This window comes from Pungitius pungitius, chromosome 11 (assembly GCF_949316345.1).
Source record: "Pungitius pungitius chromosome 11, fPunPun2.1, whole genome shotgun sequence".
Lineage (NCBI taxonomy): Eukaryota > Metazoa > Chordata > Actinopteri > Perciformes > Gasterosteidae > Pungitius > Pungitius pungitius.
In genome coordinates this window covers 2,414,365-2,430,441 of record NC_084910.1, presented here as the reverse complement: position 1 = coordinate 2,430,441, position 16,077 = coordinate 2,414,365, and the positions used below count along the sequence as shown (strand labels likewise).

Below are 16,077 nucleotides of genomic sequence, written 5' to 3'. Positions count from 1 at the left end.
ATGAGGCTCGCAGCTGAAACGATGATGGCTGACAAGGATGTGTCGAATTTTGCCAAATCTCCCCCACTGATAGTTCAAACTAAAACACTAAGCACCGGCGGCGGGCCGCGAGTTGGACATATGTGGTGACCTAGATAAATCTATGGTTTAAACACATTTATTCTGCCACATACTGGTGGCCGGGATGCGAACACGTTTACTCGGCGTCTCGTTGAACTAACTTATCTCTCTAAAGGTAAAGTTTGCAAAAGTGGCATTCCTGGCGTTGCTCCGCACGGTTAACGACCACTGACTTGGGACCACTCGATTTAAAACCATTAAAACATTAACGAGAAGGTTCTGCAATAAGCTGCAGTGTTATGGTTTGTCCAGAAGATGGCGTCATACTAATTTCTGGTTCTGCGTGGGTCCTGTGACGGTGGTGAAATGTGAAGAATAAATAAATAGCCCACCCAGAAGAGCTACATACAATGATTGTATTATATGATTTCAAATTGAGACGTAATATGACCTGAAAAAAGACATGTTTTGTCTAATTTGACAAAAATGAATAAATTAATTGACAAATCGATATGTGCAGTAGCATGATGTCCGTCTCATGAACTCATTTATATGCTACATCATCTTAAGACAGGATGTGCAGTGTGTGTAAATCCTGTAACTCCTTCCCTATTGCACTGCAGGGATTTCCCATCTTACACTTGTACGCGCCCTCCCTCACGTAGGCTGGTTTTACGTGCTGTGACATCCAAACAGGAACTGAGAGTGTAGAACAGCTCGTTTTAAATTTAGTTTTCTATTGTTTTAGTTGTATAGTCATTGCCTTCGTTTCATATTACGATCGTCTCTATATGTGCATGACGTATACGTCGAGTTAAGCAGCAGAACAGGCTGTCTAGTGGCATGACTTCTTACGTAACATGGCTGCACACACACACACGAACTGGCGACCCAGTCCCTTTCAGTTCAAAGCGCGTAGAGGCCTGGATATAAAAACATATGCCCAGACCCGGCAATCCAACAGGACCCTGCACCATGCTTATAGTGACCATGGACGCTGTGGCTTTTGACCATTGTGAGCTACAGCTGCTCTTTTCCTATTTCAAATAAAGGATGTCGATGCATCTCTCCTCACTATTTCATCACATCCACGTGACCAGCTCTGTACATGTGCGAAAGGGACTAAATGCTTCGTCATTGTTCTTTTACTTTTGTCATCCTACCTATCTGTATCTCTAACCGCTCATTTCTGTGCGTGTTCCTCTCTGGTTGATATTATCTTTAATCGTCGACACAACCTGCGGGTGTCCATTCGATATGTGAAAAAATGCGTTACCAGATCGGGGATTCATCCCATTAGTTACCATGGCAGCACCGTTGAGAGACCGTCGTGACCAGCACCTCGTCCCGAATGGAGCCGAGCAGCCAAAGGGGACGTGACGTCACGTCGTCAAGGCGACCAGCTCCCCGTGGCACGTGTCCTGTATAAAAGCGGAAGGCGGCAGTGAGGATTGCGCACACAGACCCGAAAAGCATCAAGCGGAAGGTAAGAACGTCACCGTCTAACAGCTGGAATACGAGACGCATTTAACACGACGTAGTCTCTGCTGCCGGTTTCATAATATGCCTTATCTTTTTATGTATATATATATATTAGTGGCGAATTTACTGGCTGCTCCGCCACATATTTTGGGCTAAAAGTGACACCAGTGCACGACAGACAAACGCGCGAGTGCGTTGTGGCGTTATTATCTTCGACCGCATCTGTAAAACGGCCACTTTTTCTCGGGCTGACGGCGTCAGCACAGGAAGAGAGACGCGAGGATGGGGAGGGATGCGGCCGCGGCCTTGCAGTGCGGAGAGAGGCTAGTCCTTACGTAAGAGTCGATTCGTTGCATCACACGGGCGTCATAAAAAAAAACGTATTTTCTCATTAACATGACCACCAATGTTGCTCCTGTTTTGTTAAGAAAACCCGCAAAAAAAGTGAGTGTCCCATTCATAGTGTGTAATCTATTCATCTGAAGCGCAATAGTCGCTCCGAGCGAATGTGACATTGGCAGCTCCTGCTGCATCTTTGCGGAAGTGGATTAGTCTCCATGTTTTTTTAACCCAATACAAAAAATGTGTTTTAGCCCATTTTGTAGCCACGCAGCTAAATCCGTTCATAATTGTAGTCCGCCGCCGTGTAGTCGTCACTCGGTGAGTGAGTTCACGCTAATGGAAAGGGTACGTGCCGCCTGAGCGCTGCGTGATGAGGTCGGACGTCGTGGCGCCATTGGACCTGTGAGATGCGTTGCAGCCTACGCGGCAGAGACGGTGACGCGAGGGCGAAGACCGATAAACCAATGACCTTGGTTTTATGGCATGTCGAAAGATGGGAGAGTCGTGCTTAGGAGCCTTCCTGTGGTGACGCAGCGCAGTGTCGCATAATTCTGTCGCAGTTTGACTCGACAGACCTGTTGATGGGGGGGTTACGCAAAGGGCCCTATGCTGCTTAAAGCCGCACATCTTTATTAAATGTAATGATTTAATCAACCACACGGTATTTTGGTGCAACTTACTATCATCATTTGTGTTGATAAAATTAATTGTGACAGTACTCTTGCAGCAGTTATTCTATGGTCTCATGGCCTTGTCTCTCTGCTGAAGGTCATCCCTTCAGCTGAGGAAGGTCCCTGCAGGCCCTGCAGCTGCTGTAGGATGCTAACTAGCTGCTGATCTTTATTCCACGATCCATACCGATCGAGTAGCTTCTCTTTGCACAGGCTCTGGATGACTGACGCTCGCCAACAGGCTTGCCAGTGTTGTAGTAGGAAAATCTAAATGTACTGCCACTTAGTCACAGATCTGCAGATAATACCTCTTAAGTAACACAATTTATCATAACCTTCCTCCAGACTCCTTTCTCAACCATACTTTGGAAATGCATGTATACTTGTCTTTATGAAATTGTCTAGGGAATAGGTTAGAATGACATTTGCTAGCAATAAGATCTCATAATGTAATTGTATACTATTTTCATCAATGCACTACATTGATCCAAGAGTGAGTGGTATTGGAGTTGTATGCCTTTGAGACGCCTTGCACATGAAGCAAAGGCGTTCTGCGGTTGCTAATACTTGACGCATTCATTCGGTTGTAGTAGTTGACTCGGATCAGGGTGTTTGGGGATCATCTGACTGGGTTATTGACGGAGTAAACCTCTTGCCAAAGGTGAATATCCACAGCACACCAGCAATTCACAGGACATGCTCTTTCAGCCTATAGCGAGCTACAACATGATGTTGAGGACATCTTGACTCTCAATCTAATGTACGGGGAAGGCCAAATGTGTTTTGATTTTCCGAATTTAAAAATGTTGTTTCCTAGGAGTATGGCATGTCTTCTCGATTATCCTCATCAGCTGACGTATCAATCGGCCATCTTGTCCAGGATGTGTGTAGGAACTCCTGAGTCATTCTGCACTTATCTGTTGTGATATTAAAAACAATTTTTTTTATTTTAATCCAATCATTCAAAGTAGCAATGAGGCTAAAGATGTAGGACTGTAAACACTCTTGGGAGAGGAGGCAGAGGATGGGGCTGTAAGCTTTAGGAAGGCTATTTGTCATCTGCCTGCTGACCCAAGCTGGGGGGAGGGGGACAAGAGCATTGTGTCATTGTGGTCGCATGTCTCCTTCAGATGCCTCTGCAGTTTGATACAGCGCGCCTTTTCACTAATTCATGATGGCGTATGTGCTCATTGCCTTACCATCCACACACACACACACACAAAGCCACGATAAACTGCCTTATCTGTCCATTTCAATTAACAGTTTTTTATTATACTCCGTATCTGCGCATGTTAGTTTGCTGCAGGTGAATGAACCTCGGCATGAGACCGTGTCGGAGTCGGGCCTGTGGTGGTGGTGGTCCGGTGAGGGGATTCCGGACATGTAACTGATTAGTTTACTGCAGTAAAGTGGCATTCTTTCAGTGATGACGCTATTAAAATGAATAAATGTATACTGATGAGCTGAGGGAAAAGTTTGTGTTCGTGTACAAAGTTTTTATCCCTGATCACTGCTGTGTTCACTCAATGGTGTAACACTCATTTATTCAGTTTTTGTGGCCTTCAGGTGGGTCAAAGCTGAGGGAACATTTACTAATCAAATAGTCAGTCTGGCCCTCTAGCCCGGCAACCCACCGCAGTGGAAAAATACTGGAGAGACGTAGGGCGTGTAGGATGGGGGGGGGGAAGGGTTCCACTGAAAGAAGGCAGGGGGGCGTGTATTGGTGGGCAGGAAAAGCAAGAGCGTGAGTTCATTCACTCGCCGTAGGATTTCCAGTCTGCACCACTCAAGGCCAGGACATCAATCCCATGATTACGATTTAGAATTTGATGACATTGTGCTGTGACCGCTCTGTATTTTGAACATCGCACTGTTGAAGCTGCTGGAACTTTCCAGTAGTAAACTCCGGTCCATATAAGGTCAACAAGACCAGATTCCACAAGCCGCGTTACTGAGACTGTTCACCTCAGACGGAGAGAAGAGTCTTTGTTTATTTGGCAAACAGGTGGGGCTTGAAATCGGAAGGATTTTTTTTGCCCAAGTGAACTGTAAGGTTTAGCCACCTGATGCTGCCTTTCTATGTCCCCTTAGGTTGATTATCTGCTTTCCTTTTTTTGTGGTCCGTCTGGTCTTCAGCCGCAGTCATTCGACCCCTTGCCCCCCCTTTCCCTCTTTGTGCAGTTGAACTCAGAGAAAATGGGTCACAGCCCAGATGGAGGGCAGAGTTGTCCTAAATGTGGGGGTTCAGACGAAGAGTGATGACTCAGGCGGGTTGTTGAATTTCAATGATTCTGGTAAAGTGGGGTGGGAGGGTTATTCATGGTTAAAAAAAGCAAGGCAGTTGAACCATGGAAGTAATTAAAGTGAAAGCGTTGACAACACTATGGATTGTTGTAAATCACCAGCTTCCTCATTAGTGAGGCTTGAACACCTCCAAAGCTGCTTCCTGTGGCCGACTGGCTCATCAGGAGGTGATTATTATGATCTCAGGTTGCTCAATCAATGCAACAAATTGGGTCCCCTTTTGATTAATCAAAATGTATTTTACCTCAGCGTCCTAATCAATTTGGCTGCAAACATTAGTCCACAAGAGTTTACCACATTCAAAATATCTCCTTCTGTTTCCCTCAGTCTTTCATTTTGAGTGTCAGCAGATTGCAACCTGCAGTTGACAGCATGCAACGTCTTGGCCCTGCACAATACGGTCTCTGTGAGCTGGTCCATGTCTGTGTGAATGTCGCCACAGGGTGTGCGCTGATTGGTCGGCAGACCAAAGAGGCGGAACTGTGGCTGGAGTTGCCATAGAAGGTTTTTCTGCACGAGAAAGCATTTGTTACTTAAGCTCAAATGTGGTGGTTTAACAGAAGTGTTTCAGCACAGAATTTCTTTTTCAGTCGCTGGTCCCCCCCCCCCCTCTTTCCCCATTGCTCAATCACAGCCCCACACTGTTGCTTAGTAACTGGCATGGAGGAGGGAGTGTAAAGTATAAAATTGTGTGGTTTGACTCACACTTTCAGTTTCATAATCTCATGCAAGCAACTAATCCAACTATTTTCAGTGAATTGTAAATGAGGAGTTTTTAATCACATCTGTTCCTGAATCCACAAGTATAAAGGAGAGAGAGAAATGATGTGAGAACACCACGGTGTTACCGTCTGCACCCTCTGCCGCTCTCCTTTGTGACCTTGAGCAATGAATGATGGGACCAGAGCACAAAATGGCTGCTCTACCCTGAATGGAGGCTGCAAACAAAAGGCCCACAAGAAATGGTGCTCAAACGAGTTACTCTGCAAATCACCTTGTCAGAAGGATGACACTTGAGCCTGAGGCAGACTGTTTAATAACTTGATTTTGGCAACACAAAGGGTGACTTCTCTTTTGACTCATTTAGTGAACCGCTTGAAATTGATCATTCAATGCACGATGGCGTTCGAGTGGGAGATTAATCTGATTGCCTTTATAGTCTATTTAAAGTGCTCCCACAATGCATTTCAGCAGATGGACATCCTGTTTCTCATGCTCCCCACTGGCGCGTGCACACACACACACAACAGATTAGGAGATTACTGTAGTCTAAAATGTCGACCAACGGGTCTCAAGGACGATCTGCATTACCCTTACAACTCGCTCCCTGCATTCATTTGTTAATACTATAACCATAATGCTCAATTGTTTGGGTTGCCCTTGGTTTGAATCCTATTGACGATAATGCGCACAACATATTGACTGCCTTCTCGCAATGAAAAAGGAAACTGAGATGTAATGCGTGTCTGCGTCTCCTTTTAACGGAGGAAGAGGTGGGGCTAGTAGAGGAGGCAGGAAAAACAAGTGGTCAAATACGTGGGCTGGAAAGTGTGTGGCGAGGAGCGCTGAATCAGGCCGGGGAAAAGGAGGTCACATAGCTGAGTGAAGGCCAACCTTTTCTCTTTTGTTCCCTGTGCATACAAGTTTGTGTTCGTTACGTACACCAGCGCCCGCCACCCGTCTCCGTTGTTTCCAAAACACGTCCCTGCATGGTGTAGCATGTCTCTGCTCGTGCAGCAGATGCATGTAAAGGGGGGGGGGGGGGGGGGGGGGTCAAAGCCTGTATTTTTCCATCACTGACAACAAACTCGGCGCACACTTTCACTTGACTTTAACTCGTGCATCTGACTTGTCATGTCATGTGAACTTGGGGAGCACACAAAATACTTCACCCCCTGGTACTAATTGGTGCAAATGCATCATCTACTGCAACAACCTTATGCTACCAGTGTTCATGTTGTTTCTGTACAGGACACCACAAAAGAGAGTAACATTGCAGAAGTTTTATAAATGTGTTTTTACAACAAAGAACGCAAGCATCTGTCACGTTGACCTTTATCTTTTTGCGTTGCCAGCTGGAAGAGCTTTACAGATTGGATGGAGATTTGAATGCATTTGTGTTTTTCTTAATCAGTAGCTGTAAAAAAAAATGTTTTTTTCTCTCTCAGGTAACTCAATCCCCCACAAAGCAGCAACCATGTCAGACCTCTGTGTTGGAATCAATGGGTGAGTTAAATATTTTAAAGGATGCACGTGAGGTACCAGGAGCGGTTTGAAGTCTCCCACCAGTTTCCCCCAACTGTTAATAATTCTCATTCTCTCTCAATCTGCAGTTTCGGTCGTATTGGCCGTCTGGTCCTGAGGGCTTGTCTCCAGAAAGGGATCAAGGTCGTAGCAATCAACGACCCCTTCATTGACTTGAAGTACATGGTAAGATGCTTACAAATCCGCATGTGATGTACAACTACTGTACTATACACACCGTAGGCGTGAATCTTCGTGTAATGTTTTCTGATTGGTTACAAACTGTATCTATACCTGAACCTTTGTTGGGATGACAAGCTTTGAGCGCCTTCACTTATGTCAGATGTATACAGTTTGATAAGTTAGTCTTCTATTGCAGTTTTGCTTTGCCTCCTCCCGCCCTGCTCTTATAACCCCGTTACTTATTCTTCTTGGCGCTCAGGTCTACATGTTCAAGTATGACTCCACCCACGGCCGTTACCCTGGCGAGGTCTCCCAAGACGGGGGCAAGCTCATCGTCGACGAACACGAAATCTCCGTGTTCCAGTGGTAAGTGAGGCTGCTGAGAGCCATCTGACTTAAGAGGGAACCATTTCCATAAATTATAGAATTGCATTACAGATTTTAATGCCAGTTTCCCCTCCCAGGCTTTAATATGAGGTGTAGAGGAAATGTTTCTGCTGACTAAAGCCTAAACCCAGAGTCCCCATTACAACCGTTCTATTGGCTGTTGGTTCAGTCCTTTCAGTAATGGTGCCGCTCTGCAAAAGGCAACACCAACAGAAAGGGCTGTTATACAAGCAACATTTCTGCTGTACACGAAGCGTAAATATGGGAGGTGTCGTGTTAGATTTTGACGGGTTATGTTTTGCTCATAATCTAGACTCTGTAAATGATGTAGCTTTTTGGTAATAGTATTTTTTTTTTATTTGCAAAGGTTAAGAACACTAAATGGCATCGATGAACATTGATCTCAGACTGTTCTTTGTTTCTAGTATGAAGCCAGCTGAGATCCCCTGGGGCAGCGCTGGAGCCAAGTACGTGGTGGAGTCCACTGGAGTCTTCCTCAGTGTGGAGAAGGCTTCCGTATGTACTCGCTTGCACTGGGTCACATAAACCAATACACAGGCGGCCAGTGGGTCCGGTCTCTAACCCGTGCCCCTCTTCCCGCTTCTCTCCGATCGCAGTCTCACATCCAGGGCGGAGCAAAGCGCGTGGTAGTCTCCGCCCCCTCGCCCGATGCTCCAATGTTTGTCATGGGAGTTAACGAGGACAAATACGACCCTTCCACCATGACCATTGTCAGGTAAAAACAGCTTTTGGTTTTGGACTTTCATTTTGAATTTTCCCCAAACATTTTCCTTGATTTGTCAACATAATGGTTGTTGACCCTTTCTGTTGACAGCAATGCCTCCTGCACCACCAACTGCCTGGCCCCCCTGGCCAAAGTCATCCATGATAACTTTGGCATTGATGAGGCGCTCATGGTACGTCCCAGTACACTCCACTGGTCGTGGACTTTGTTAATAGTGGCACTGTATTTGTGAAAGTTTCTCATGTTTCGTGTAATGCGACTGTTCTCCGCAGACTACTGTCCACGCGTACACTGCCACGCAGAAGACAGTGGACGGACCCAGCGCCAAGGCCTGGCGTGACGGCCGCACTGCCGCGCAGAACATCATCCCAGCATCCACTGGTGCCGCCAAGGCGGTGGGCAAAGTCATTCCCGAACTCAACGGGTACGGGCTACCGCGTTATTTGTAGTGTGATAATGAGCTGCGCGTTTGTCAATCAGCCAGGTGCATTTGAAAACAAACTGACCATGGTCAACTTCTGTTTTGGTCCCGTCTCTAGTAAGCTGACCGGCATGGCCTTCAGGGTGCCAGTGCCTGATGTGTCAGTGGTGGACCTGACGTGCCGTCTGACCAAGCCTGCATCTTACGCTGAAATTAAGGAAGCGGTCAAGAAGGCCGCACATGGGCCCATGAAGGGAGTGCTTGGTTACACAGAGGACCAGGTAACGGCCAATCTTTATTTGTAAAGCAAATGCAAAGCGTAGTAATGATGACCTAGACTACAATTTTAAGTTATTGGTGATGGGGTAAAGATGTTTGTTCAATTGAAATGCATGGATTTACATTATTTATTACAGTTGGATGATTTGCTTTCACCAATGATGCATTAAAAAAAAGAGGCCTGCTTTGGGCATGATTGAGTTGGAATTCCGCAGGTGATGCATTGCCTCAGTTATACCTGGCTGCACCACAGTATATCTGACTTGGCACTGGATTTGTTCTTGCAGGTGGTGTCCTCTGACTTCATCGGTGACACCCACTCCTCCATCTTTGACGCTTGTGCCGGCATCTCCCTGAACGACAACTTTGTCAAGCTCATTTCCTGGTTAGTTTTCAAATGTCTTGAAATAAGAGTTAAGCCAAAGCACTTTTGTCTTTTCAAACCCAAATCATGAATTCCTTTTTTTTTTTTTTTTTTTTTTTTTTTTTTTGCTTCTCTCTTCAGGTATGATAATGAGTTTGGCTACAGCCACCGTGTGGCTGACCTGCTGCTGTACATGCACTCCAAGGAGTAGACACTTCCTGTCTAAAAAGGAAGCCAGAAAGGGACCACCCCAACCTCCCACTCTCTCCCTTCTTTTACACTGAGGCGCCACCCACAGCAAAGTCTTAGCATCACAGACCTTAGCTCTACTACAGTATACGTAGGCGGCAGCATATGTGTTAAGTGTTCTGAGTCTGTCTTTTTTTCCTTTTAATGACAAACCGTTGGTGACCGTATTTGTCTGTGTGCCCCCTTGCCACTTTAGATGTGTCCTTATGGCCCAGTGCTATGGTAACTACTGTATTCATCCCACTGTTGTGTTATAAGTAAAGGCTTAATCACCCGTGGATAAGATCTGAGAGGCAGTACTCTACTACTGTAACTACTACTGTAACTCTGCGTGGAAAGTAGTAAACTAAAATAAAGAATTTGAGAACCACAAACTGTCCTCCTGTAATGTCCTTTGTCTCAAATGGAATGCTGTAAGACAAATCAAAAATGTAACTGAAAACATGCATACAATGGTAAATTTTAAACGTGGAACACGATTTTATTTTTGTGACATTAAGTAGATAAAATGCATTTAAACTTGTTCAACATTTTTATATAGTTCTCAAGCTCTCATGACTGGTTCCTTCCCACTATTTAGTGTGTTACCCCTGCGGCCCCCAGTGAACATCATGGCCGCCACAAAAATGAACTGGAAGTCCCTTAACCTCTTGAAGCTACAGGGTTTATATTAACACATCAAAAGCCATAAATTGATTTAATGGCTTGTTTTATTATCTCGAAATTCAATTAATCTATAAATTATAACTGCTACCATGCTTCATTTTTGGGGCCAATTCTAAGCTACATTCTGATCAGACTATACTTATGTCATGACGCTCACGGCAACTTAAATCTTTCAGCTACTTGGGTCTTTGCCTCTTGTTTCGAAGTTGTAACTCATCAATCAGCCTCCCTGACCAAAGCCTTTTAATACAGGGAGACTGAAAGCCTGCTAGTTGATGATGGACACACAGTGGAGGGCAGGGTTTATGCTGCCAGACTGTCCGTCCAAACAAGACCGGCACAACTGGACCGCCAGGAACTGCTCGCAGCGAAGAAACATGTTGGTGCATCATATTTTACATCTATGTTAGTGTGTATTTATGTTAGTGGTAAGTAAGCTGATTTGCGACTTGCAATAGATCAGAGCCATTGTAAGTACAATTGTGCTACAATTTGTCAGTGTTTTAGTCCAGGTCTGGTCTGAAGAGGTGTGGCTTTAGTTTGGAAAGTGGAAGGCTCTGTGCGGTCATGATGTCATCAGAGAGCTCATTCCACCATTATTATGAAGGGCATGATGTAATTTGAGCTGACATTGCCTTTAATTGTCTTTGAAAAAAACTGTACAGTATGATATGAAAATAGACAAAGAAATAACAGGGCTCTTCATATACAACAATCGAATACCTTTCAGGGTTCTTTGCCTTTGTTTAAAGCATCTGCTGCAAACAAAGTTCGCATATTGAATATAATTAATTTTTCAATTAAAAACAGTAAGCTTCAGTAGTGTAACTTCATATGCCATGCTATTTCATGCCCAAATGTTTTTAAATGAAACAATTTGCATTTTGCGTGCTTTTTGGGCCGAACAAGCCCTCCGGTACCGTCACCCCATGACTAGAGGCGCACGTCATTTTGAGCTGCGGGACTTCCGTTCATCGCGTTTCTGTGTGCCTGTGTTTGTATGACGCACCTTGTGGAACCTGTTGGTGAATGACTGCTGGTGTAGTCGGACACATTTCGAGGTTGAGCTCATCCTACTTCCGCTTGTCACTTGACGGCCCCGCTGAACGACGGCGTCTCTCCAGCCCTTCAAACTCAGTAAGCGTTGACGCGGAAAGGCTCTGCTTCACAGTGGCTGTCATGTTGATTAAATTATGGCTTAATGGAGGTGTTGTGGTGGAATAGGACGATACGGTGTCCTCCGAGCTTGTTCTCTAACGTTGATATAGAAACGTGTCCGACGACCATATCGTAAGCGTTAGTTCGGCTAACGTAACCCTCTGCCCAGATTGTTCATTTCCTCAAATACTTTAACTTTGTATCGTTAAATAACTCCGCAAATTAGATCATATAGACACCCGCTAAATACCTTTAATGGGTGATGACAGACTTGCCGGAGCGTCAATCTGTTAGCTTGCTTTTATCGACAGAGCTCGTGTGTGTGTCCGTCGGTGTAACGTTAGCATTACCCGTAATAACCTTGTGCTACACGCACACTGCGCTACAGCTGTAACGGTAGTTGGGTAGAAATAAACACGTGATGAATGTGTCCACAAATCATTAAATAGTCGATTAGCCAGTCAACAAGCCAGCAGTTTAGCGTTTGTCATTTAAGTCACTTATATTTGCTTTTAGCTTCTCGTGTGCAATGATCTGCTTTGTTTGTCTTACAGTGAGCTTCAATTTATATTTAATATGTGGATTTCGGGGTTGTTAGTCGGTCAAAACCAGATATTGTTTGGTTTCCTTGGCCTCTCCCAGAAGTGGTTATTTTCACTATTTTCATGGGTGTAATAAGAAAATCTGATCGTATCGCCATTCTGTGAAGTAACATCTTCTCTCTCTCTCTCTCTCTCTCTCTCTCTCTCTCTCTCTCTCTCTCTCTCTCTCTCTCTCTCTCTCTCTCTCTCTCTCTCTCCAGGGAGCTGAGTTTTGTGACCAGGCATCATGACACTGTTTCACTTTGGGAACTGCTTCGCTCTGGCTTATTTCCCTTACTTTATAGCATACAAGTGCAGTGGCCTGTAAGTGTTTGAATAAGGGATCTGCAATGTGTGGTTACTGATGCAAGTTGTACAAACCGTGTGATATAGAAGATATGTAGTTTTTATTCCTTTGTTGCAGCAACACATGCTCAGATGCTAAGCAGTCGGTTGATAATCTGCTTAGTAATGCCAGAGTTTGGAAGGACCAGATAATCTCTTTAACACTGTGTAGCGTGCTCTTGCATTGCAACAATATAACTTGATTCAATGAACATTGTTGCACTAAAGTTCTTGAAGCATTTTTTCCCCAAATTGCCTCGTTTTTTTTTACATTTCCCGCCATTTGACATTGTGTTTGTTTGTTCAAACTTTAGTTCAGAGTACAATGCCTTCTGGAGATGTGTCCAGGCTGGAGCAACCTACCTGTTTGTCCAGCTCTGTAAGGTGAGCGAGCTTTCCCATAACGATCCTTCACAGACACGGCATCGGAAAGCACAAACTATGCTTTGCTAAAGTGTTCATCTTTTTTTTTTTTGTGCGTTTGTGTTTCAGATGCTGTTTCTCGCTACATTTTTCCCCACGTGGGAAGGAGGAGCTGGAGTTTACGACTTTGTTGGAGTAAGTGTCAAAAGACCAGAAAGATACATTTCTCGCACGTGGTCCTATTTTGTGAAATATAATAACAAAGTATGCCAGTAGGAGGTTGTAATGTGTCGTTCTGTTGTCCAGGAATTTATGAAGGCCACGGTGGACCTAGCCGACCTGTTGGGTCTCCATCTTGTGATGTCTCGTAATGCTGGTAAAGGGGAGTACAAGATCATGGTGGCTGCCATGGGCTGGGCAACCGCTGAACTTGTGATGTCCAGGTGAGCAGTGATGCTGAAGCTGCTGCAGAAACATTAGATCCAAACTGTTGTGCAAATGATGTCCTGCTTGTGGCCTTCCAGGTGTCTTCCTCTTTGGGTTGGAGCCAGAGGGATTGAGTTTGACTGGAAGTACATCCAGATGAGTTTTGACTCTAACATTAGTTTGGTGAGTAGCTGTACCCCTTTGTCACTTTTCGTTATCTTATGTCAGCCTTTTCCTCTCATCTCACCTCCTCCCGCAGTGTTCTCAGAGGGGCTGTCTCATTTTGAATACTTGAATACTGCTCAATTTTTTTTTCTCGCACGCACAATGTATACCACAATGGTCTGTAGAATCTATGAAAAGGATTTGCTTCCTTCCCTGTCCAAAAACTAGAATTTCTGTCTTTCTGTTGCTATACATTATAATGCATTTGTTGCTGCGGTGTAAATGTGTACATGATGGGACCTGAGTTTGTAAAAAGGAATTTATTTAAGTGTTATTTATTGCTCTGTATGTACAGATCCATTACATCGGCATGGCAGCAGTTGTGTGGATGTTCACACGATATGACCTTCCTAAGAGCTTCAGGCTTCCTGTTACTGTGCTGCTGACTCTCTGCGTCTACAAGTCCTTCTTAATGGAGTAAGTCTGACTTTAACACGTGTATGCTCAAAACCAACATGGACATAACGCAAAGTACACGGAGAGCGGAGTGGTGTGAGAGTAAGATGCCACATGATATCAGTGTTCTACTAACGTTGGACAAGAGAGTGGAGAAGCATATTTCCAAAAAGGAATTTCCTTCAATGAAAATTCTGTTTTGGTTTGATTGAGCCGCCTATGCGGTGGCTGCACTTTGTTTTGTGGGCCACAGGATGGCACTAGTTAACAGCAGTAACATCAGCCACAGGAATAACTGCACAAGTTATTAATAGCAAAATACAGGCGCATTTAAGCTACAAAGTATGTCATGTCCTTTAATTGTCTTAACCTATTGATTTATTTCCTATTTAGCTAGATTTCAAATGTCTTAGTAGCACACAATACCAATCAAATTCTAAAAAATATAATATAAATTGAATAAAAGGAATGGAGGAGGAGCAGAGCATTTTTATGACACCATTGTATTAATGGGTTCATTGTGCTGTCACCATTGGTGACTGGAAGAGACTATATACTTTTATTATAACACAGGTAGATGAAATCCAGTGTTCTGATTGTTTGAGAGTGAGTCACAGGGTGTGTAAATAGCTGCGCGTCAGGCCTAACCACACCTTCGAACTGTTACACTATTGAAGATAAAGTACAGCCTCTCGTACCTTGTTGCTTTATTAAACTCTAGACATACAAATGCATCAACCAGTGGAAGAGTTGGGACTTTCTGAAGTCTCTGATGGATGGTCTCCGTAATGCCAATGAACCGTTTTGTTCCTAACATTGTGTTTATCTCTGTGTTGCCCTCAGGTTGTTCGTCCATGTCTTCCTGTTGGGCAGTTGGACGGTGTTGTTGGTGAAAGCCGTGCTGACTGGTGGCATCTCTCTCTGCTCACTGTTTCTCTTCGTCACTCTGGTCCACAGCAACTAAGCACAAACCATTAGTCTGAGTTAAACCTGCAACAATCCCTGTGGTCCAGACTGGACCTCGGTTGTCATAAATCTGCAGCTGATTCCTGATACCTTTTCAGTCTGAGTATCACCATACAACACCAAAGACTACTAAAAGTGCTTTTTTTTTATTAATCTGGACTGATCTGATGTTAAAACGAGGCTAATCTACCAACTGGTAAGAAAACAACTTCTTCCAGTTAGTTTTAATCGCCTGAACAGATCATTGATTGTGGAGATGCACTGAAGCTTCGTTTGCTCTCAGTCCTCCAGTTAAAGCTGCAGTTTGAGTGGTGACACCGGGAAACATCTTAATGTGATTGGCTAAGAACTCTGTGTAGGTTTTGTTAAAAGTTGAATTTCATAAATATCTTTTTTTTTTTCTATGTGTTAATGGGATAATAATGTGAATTTTAAAATGAATGACCTGATACTTGATAGTTCATTGTGTGCCCACCCATTTATCAATTTATTTATATTCTAGTCAAGTTAAAACTTAACGGTAGCAAGATATCTTTTTCACTTTTTTTTAAATCATTTGTATTAAAGATTTAACTAAAAAAACATGCCGACTGTCAAGTCATGTCAGCATTCTGACCACATGGTGAATTTTAAGCATCTGAGATTTTGACATTAAAATAATAACAACTCAACTTTTTGTTCTTTGTTGTTCTCTTATTTGATAAAGTCGTTTTAAACCTGGGAAACTGACCAGCGCTCTATTCACCTTGGCTGCGATTTGAAGTCAACTCGAGCTTGAGAATATCATTTGATCTCCCGATGTGATACCATTGAACACACATCTGGAATCTACAAATGTATTTTTCAATTCCGCCCGATACGTGCGTGCATACACACACGCCCGCTCGCAACGACTAGAACTCCTCCTCCTCCTCCCTTCTGCCTCCCCCATCCTGGCTTCTGGAGCAACTGAACTTTAAAAGGAATGTTGAAGAACAGGGTGTGCAAAGGGGTGCATCGGCAGGAGGGACGTGTCTCACAAAAGGTGAGCGATGCAAAGAAATGTGTGTTGAAACTTATGAGCACATTTGTTAGAACAAATGATTACAGAAAATACTCCCTACGGATACTGCCTACGGAATTCTGGAAAAAACCCTTTATTTCTAAAGTAATATACATCAAATCTGAGTTCTGTGTAGTGAATGTGAATATAGTGGAGAAAACAGTTTAATTCACACAGA

At 44.1% G+C, this 16,077-nt stretch overlaps 2 protein-coding genes across 3 annotated transcripts; both read left to right on the top strand.

The window, feature by feature from the left end:
* Positions 1 to 1,397: 1,397 nt before the first annotated feature.
* gapdhs (glyceraldehyde-3-phosphate dehydrogenase, spermatogenic) lies at positions 1,398 to 10,105 on the top strand. The gene is made up of 11 exons (XM_037453718.2): positions 1,398 to 1,546; positions 7,028 to 7,085; positions 7,193 to 7,289; positions 7,546 to 7,652; positions 8,099 to 8,189; positions 8,291 to 8,409; positions 8,509 to 8,590; positions 8,691 to 8,842; positions 8,958 to 9,120; positions 9,406 to 9,503; positions 9,624 to 10,105. Exons 2-11 carry the CDS (start codon positions 7,057 to 7,059, stop codon positions 9,691 to 9,693), a joined length of 1,008 nt encoding a protein of 335 aa, XP_037309615.1. The 5' UTR covers positions 1,398 to 1,546; positions 7,028 to 7,056; the 3' UTR covers positions 9,694 to 10,105.
* Positions 10,106 to 11,387: 1,282 nt separating this feature from the next.
* tmem147 (transmembrane protein 147) lies at positions 11,388 to 15,528 on the top strand. 2 transcript variants are annotated; one of them, XM_037455010.2, is made up of 8 exons: positions 11,388 to 11,534; positions 12,358 to 12,460; positions 12,796 to 12,865; positions 12,974 to 13,039; positions 13,151 to 13,287; positions 13,369 to 13,453; positions 13,791 to 13,912; positions 14,735 to 15,528. In XM_037455010.2, the coding sequence occupies exons 2-8, from the start codon at positions 12,384 to 12,386 to the stop codon at positions 14,853 to 14,855; spliced, it is 678 nt and encodes a 225-aa protein (XP_037310907.1). In that variant the 5' UTR covers positions 11,388 to 11,534; positions 12,358 to 12,383; the 3' UTR covers positions 14,856 to 15,528. The 2 variants fall into 2 exon arrangements, with proteins under 2 accessions (XP_037310907.1, XP_037310908.1); XM_037455011.2 differs by lacking the exon at positions 11,388 to 11,534 and adding an exon at positions 11,567 to 11,687.
* The last annotated feature ends 549 nt before the right edge of the window (positions 15,529 to 16,077 follow it).

Excerpts from the sequence above, each read along its gene's own strand:
- tmem147 (XM_037455010.2), top strand. The coding sequence starts at position 12,384 with ATGACACTGTTTCACTTTGGGAACTGCTTCGCTCTGGCTTATTTCCCT. Across the intron at positions 12,461-12,795 it reads GCATACAAGTGCAGTGGCCT|TTCAGAGTACAATGCCTTCT; the intron begins GTAAGTGTTTGA and ends TTCAAACTTTAG. Across the intron at positions 13,454-13,790 it reads TTGACTCTAACATTAGTTTG|ATCCATTACATCGGCATGGC; the intron begins GTGAGTAGCTGT and ends CTGTATGTACAG.
- gapdhs (XM_037453718.2), top strand. The coding sequence starts at position 7,057 with ATGTCAGACCTCTGTGTTGGAATCAATGG. Across the intron at positions 8,843-8,957 it reads GTCATTCCCGAACTCAACGG|TAAGCTGACCGGCATGGCCT; the intron begins GTACGGGCTACC and ends TCCCGTCTCTAG. Across the intron at positions 9,121-9,405 it reads TTGGTTACACAGAGGACCAG|GTGGTGTCCTCTGACTTCAT; the intron begins GTAACGGCCAAT and ends TTGTTCTTGCAG.